The sequence below is a fragment of the Pinus tabuliformis genome, chromosome J, assembly GCF_031772625.1.
Source record: "Pinus tabuliformis cultivar Carrire ecotype Pingquan chromosome J, CPIR1, whole genome shotgun sequence".
NCBI lineage: Eukaryota > Viridiplantae > Streptophyta > Pinopsida > Pinales > Pinaceae > Pinus > Pinus tabuliformis.
Window position 1 is genome coordinate 130002201 of NC_142295.1, and position 6143 is coordinate 130008343.

The following is a 6143-nucleotide window of genomic DNA, read 5'->3' on the forward strand; positions in this document are numbered from 1 at the left end:
GAGCAATCGGTCATTTTTGGATCGGTAGATCAGGAAATTCTAAACAGAGGAAAAAAGCAGCAAGTTAATGATAAAGAGAATGGAAATCGGAAGAACAAAGACAGCAATCCACAAGAAGAAAAAGAAACGCAAGAAGAAAGCCCGAAAATATCCTCATCAACGTGCCGACCTGTGGCCAAAGAACGACCACGAATAGAGCTGCCGGGAGACAAGATTGACAGAAGAATAGAGTACATGAAAGATCATGCCCTCATTGGAAAGTTCATAGGGTTTTGGCCGACTGAGAGAGCTTTATATGGCTGGATTGAGGCGAAATGGAAACCCAAAGGAGATGTCACTCTCCAGCTAGGGCCGAAGGGCTTTTTCACCGCAATCTTTTTCTGCTTAGAGGACAAGTATAGGATCCTGGGAGCAGGGCCTTATTTCTTCAACTCAGCGGGTTTATATCTGAGGGAATGGATTCCAAGATTCAACCCAGACAAGGAAGATCTCACTTGGGCGCCAGTGTGGATCAGATTGTACTCTCTTCCTGACGAATACTGGGACGAAGACCTTCTCAAGCGCATAGGAAATGGAGTGGGAGAATACATCAGAGCGGCAGAAGAAACCAAATCCCGCAAGTATATCTCCTACGCTCGAATATGTGTCTTTATTCGCCTGAATGAAGCTTTACCAGAGTCAGTAACTCTTGCCCACCGAGACGAGGAGTGGATCCAGCCTCTCGACTATGAACACGTGCCCTTTCGGTGCAGAAAGTGCCATGCTCTGGGGCATCTCTTCAGGGATTGCCCTCAAAATATCAAAGCCAACTCCTCTGATCCTTCTGAAACCACAACCCAAGATGGTTTTACCAAAGTCCAAAGTCGGAAGCGCTCGCATAAAAAGCCCCAGAATGGGTCCAAACCCCAGCCTACCAAACCCCAAGACCCATCATCTAAGAACAGCTTTGATATTCTAGCCCACTCCTCAGATGAACAACCCCTGTCTTCTGAGACCAACCATGCGCGCCCTTCCTCTTCATCCCATCCCCCTCCATCTGACCCCCCTCCTAAATCTCAGCCTCCCATCATCATCCCGACCATCCTTAGCCGGAATCAGAAAGATACAGTGGAAGGTCACAAGGAAATGGATGTAGATGGAAAGGTAGACCTCCCACGGGACTCAGAAATCAATCAAGAGGAAAGCAGTCAAGTGCAAAAAATGGAAGAAGAGCCAGAAAGCATAGATCTACATGGTCTGGACATTCTGGAACTAGAACTAGCCTGCAAAAAGAGAGCATATGACACAATATCTGAGACTCAACTAAATAAGCTCGAAGTGGTCATCTCAAGAGCCTACCACCAACACCAATTAGGGATACAACCAGGAAGTAATTGGGACAGCAGCCTGCGTCCAAAGGATTCCAAAAAGAGAGGAAGGAAAACAGATCTCCAGAGAACAATCGAGATTGGGAAAATCCTGGTGGATTCAGGCAGATATGCGAAGTTGACGAAGTACTACAGGCCCTCCAATATTAGTTAGCCATGAAGCTTGTATCCTGGAACTTAAGAGGGCTCAACAGCCCCGGAAAACTCAGGATGTTAAAAAATATGATCAAAATGGAAAAACCGCAGATGTGCTTTCTCCAGGAAACTAAATGCAATAGTTCTACTCTGGGTAACATTCTCTCAAAAGCTTGGCCAGGGTGTAGATCAGTTGTTGTAGACGCCTCAGGAGCCTCAGGGGGGCTTGCTATAGCATGGAATACCCAAGCGGTAACTCTCACTGATTTTCATGCCTCTCATCATCTCATACAGGCGGCCTTTCATATTCTGGGTACCAATATTCATGGTAACTTATCTAACGTCTATTTTCCGCAAGACACAGGAAGCAAAATCGCGCTCCTTGAAACTATAGAAGCGTTGAGCATAAACAGAAGGCATCCATTATGGATTGAGGCAGGGGATTTTAACATGATAACCAAAATCGAGGAAAAGATAGGAGGGAGAATCAGAATGGAACCAGAAGTTGCTCGCTTAAAGGACTTCATCCAAAATGCCTCTGTCATAGATATGTCGTTCTGTAATGGCACCTTCACTTGGAGCAATCGCAGGGCTGGCAAGCATCAAATTGCCTCTAAATTGGATCGCTTTCTCCTCTCAGACAATGCGGTGCCTCTTGGAGGAGATTTCTCGGCTGCAATACTTGCACACACCAGTTCGGATCACTGGCCGATTGCTCTACAATGGCAGAGACCAGGGGTTTTGACAAAAAGACCCTTCCGATTTGAGGGTTTTGGCTCACACACCATGCATTCAAGGATTTTTTCAAAACCATCTGGGCCTCTTTCATCCCTCCAGAAGGAACAAAAATGTATCAGTTTCAACAGAAGCTACGATTTCTGAAAAGTCACCTGAAAAGATGGAATAGGGAGACCTTTGGAAATATATTTAAGGCGCAACAGGAGCTACATCAGGAACTGGTGGATCTCCAACAGAAAATAATCACGGAAGGGCACACGGAGGCAACCCTGGATCAGGAACGACACATTCAAAATCAACTGGAAGAGAGGAGAAAACAGGAGGAAATCTACTGGAGGCAAAAGTCTAGGGTTCGGTGGCTAAAGGAGGGGGAGCGCAACACCAAATTCTTCCACAGAACCACGATGCAGAGAAGGATGCATAATAATATACCCTTCATTCAGAATCAAGAGGGGGCAAAAGTAGAGAAGCATGAGGAAATCGAAGAGGTACTCCTTAATCATTTCCAACAGGTTCACCAAGAACAAGCAGAAGATCGGCAACAGGCTATTGGAAAGATAATCAACAATGTGCCAAAACTCATCACGGTGGAACATAACGAGCTGCTCATGCGCCCTATTCTCCTCCACGAAGTAGACGAGGCAATGTCCCAGCTCAAAGAAGGTAAAGCCCCTGGCCCAGATGGTTTCACAACCACGTTCTTTCACGCTTTCTGGGACATGATTAAGTTGGAGGTTTGGCAGATTGTAGAGGAATCAAGGGCCCTGCGCTGGCTTCTCCCCTCCCTCAACTCCACCTTCATTACTCTCATCCCTAAAGAGGAGAATTCCATCACTCCAGACAAATTCAGGCCTATAGCTCTTTGTAATGTCATCTATAAAGTCATTTCTAAAGTTATTGCAAATAGGTTAAAACCCCTCTTACCTATGCTCATCTCTCCGGAATAGTCGGGGTACGTGGAAGGCAGACAGATAATGGATGGCATTCTCCTCACGCACGAGATTCTTCACTCTCTCAAGCACTCTAAACAAGCAGGTATGTTACTCAAACTGGATCTCTCTAAAGCTTTCGATAAGCTCAGTTGGACTTATATTCAACACATGCTGAAAGCGTTTGGATTTTGTTCTATGTGGATACGCTGGATCATGAGCCTTATCACTTCCACTCATTTCTCCATCCTTGTGAACGGCATCCCCTCCCGCCCTTTCGAACCCTCTCGAGGTATCAGACAAGGGGACCCCCTTTCCCCCTTCCTCTTCGTTCTAATGGCTGAAGGTCTTGGCAGACACATCAAGCATGCCCTCCATTCTCAGCAGCTTAAAGGCATCTCTGTCCACAACTCTCCTGCTACCTCTCATCAGCAATTTGTTGATGACACCATGCTTTATGGCTACCCCTCTGTACAGGAAGCCTCTAGTTTAAAAACCCTTCTCAACGACTTCTCTGAAGCCTCAGGAACCCACGTCAATTGCTCCAAGTCGCAAATTTTCTTCTTCCACACCCTTCCTTCAGTCAAATCTGCTGTCTCTTGCATTCTAGGTTTCCCCTCTGCTTCTCTCCCCTCTAAATATCTAGGGGCTCCCCTCACTGCCTCAGCCATAAAGCAGCCCGCTTGGCGCTCTCTTCTAGAGAAGCTCGACTCAAAGCTCAATCTTTGGACTTATCACTCTCTTAATCTAGCCAGTCGGGTGGTGCTCATCAAGTCTGTCCTGCAAGCCATGCCTCTTTACCTTTTTTCTATCCTAGCTGCACCAAAGTGGGTCCTAAAAAGAATAAGGAACCTACAACGTGACTTTCTTTGGGGCAGCTCTACTACTAATCGAAAGTGGGCTATGGTAAAATGGACCACTGTCTGCATGCCCAAAGACAAGGGTGGCATCGGACTAAGAGACCCAGAGCATAGCAACACCATTATGAATGCCAAGATCTGGTGGCAATGGATGACTAATCCAGATAAGCCGTGGGCAAAAATCTGGACCGCCAAATATGCCAATAACAGACCTCAAGAAGAGCTCATCAGATTCACTCCCACCGAAAAAGGGTCGCTAATCTGGAATGCGGCCAAGCAGCACTATCAGCTCATTCAACAGCACAGCTTCTGGGAAATTAGGAATGGTCGTACGGCTAGATTCTGGACAGATGCCTGGAACCAAATGCCTAAGCTCTCGAGTGTTCTTCATCCATCTCTAGTTCCGGACATGCAGGATCAGCAGCAGGTTAAAGTCCATCAATTCTGGAGGCAGGAGACAGAGCATGGGTTCAGAAAATGGAGACAGAGCAATCAAATAATCAACAACACAAATATTCAGGAAACAGCAGAATTTGAGAAAGAGTTAAGGAAAAGAGGCATATGGTATGATGAAAGCAATGATATACTCAGATGGGGATATCTACCCAAGGGGTCCTACACCACTTCCGAAGCCTACAAGTTAATCGACAACTTTCCCACTCCGCCGGATCCTCTATGGAGTAGAATATGGGGTCTCGGAGCCTGGCCCAAAATCTCCTACTTCCTCTGGCTAGTAGGACACAAAAGAATTCTCACGTGGGATAAGTTAAGGAGACGTAATTTTCAAGGCCCCTCTATATGTCACAACTGTTTTCAACACGAGGAAACTCTTCAAAATCTCTTGGATACATGCTCGCTGGCCAACCTGCTATGGGAAAAGGTGAGCTTTAGATGCCAAAGAAGATGTAAAGGGGATAATGATATCATCGACACCATCAGACAATGGCCGAAAAGCCCCTACAACTGTGAGATCCTTAATCACCTGTGGAATATCATCCCGGGAACTGTCTTATGGAACATTTGGAAGGAAAGAAACAAGCGGATATTCAAAAACAAGCGCTCTCCCAGTGAAGAAATTTGGAACAGACTGCATGGGAATCTCAAAGAAACGATGTTGCTTCGATCTTGGACAAAAGAGGATCTCCCTGCCACAGATAATGAGAAAAACATCCTCGAAAATTGGCAATTGCAGCTACCACAGGAGTTTGCCAAGCATCATCCAGCTAAAAGCAGTGTCAAGGACAACAGTAGCTGGAATGCCCCTCCTATTGATTCATACAAACTCAACTTTGATGGGGCTTCCAAAGGCAATCCTGGAGGAGCCGGATTTGGAGGCATTCTGAGAAACCATGAAGGCACTCCCCTGCAGATTTACTTTGGAAATATAGGGTGGGACACCAATAATTCCGCAGAGCTGGAGGGACTCTGGCAAGGTCTCTTGCTAGCCAGGAGCCTCAACCTTCAACCCTTGATAGTTTAAGGCGATTCCCAGATCCTCATCAACATGGCAACGCGCATTCAGAATGGCTCTCAAGCCAGGAAAGTTGCAGCTAGCTGGAGACTAGAAGCGAGGCTAAATAACATTTCTCATGAGCTGAGCAATCGCAGAGCCATCTCCTTTCATCATACCAAAAGAGAAGGCAACAAGATTGCTGATCTCCTAGCCAATATTGGGGTAGAAAATGATCAGATCCTCCTATCAGGTAACATGGATATCATCCCAAACAATCTCCAGGCCCAGGACTGTGAAAGTCTCATCCAAAGAGATACCGAACCCCCGGATGCGGGTGTTAGCACGTCAGCAAGGGAGAGGCCACATGCCATGCATGTGCCGCCTCGTGTTCATTCAAGGCATTCACTGCCCACTGCCGCCGAAGAATGAAGAATAGTTTCATGAGCTCATTGCATTCAATGTCGCATAACGTGAAGAGCTGTTGTCTCAGAGAGCAGTTATTGAGGGCTATTATCGAGAGAATGTTGAGTGGATTAAGATGGGAAAAGGAGTACTGCAAGCCCATTCGCAAGGTAAGGTCAGTGTGGTGCAGGCTCTTGAGGGAAATCTTCCTGGGGGCATTCCTCACCTTTAAGCTTCAGCTCCTGCTGTCGCAGACAGC

General features: G+C 46.5%; 1 protein-coding gene across 1 annotated transcript; it reads left to right on the plus strand.

Moving 5' to 3' along the window:
* Positions 1–1598: 1598 nt before the first annotated feature.
* Positions 1599–3187, plus strand: LOC149225961 (uncharacterized). Its single transcript, XM_089380056.1, has 2 exons — positions 1599–2240; positions 2444–3187. Exons 1-2 carry the CDS (start codon positions 1599–1601, stop codon positions 3185–3187), a joined length of 1386 nt encoding a protein of 461 aa, XP_089236182.1.
* Positions 3188–6143: the final 2956 nt, after the last annotated feature.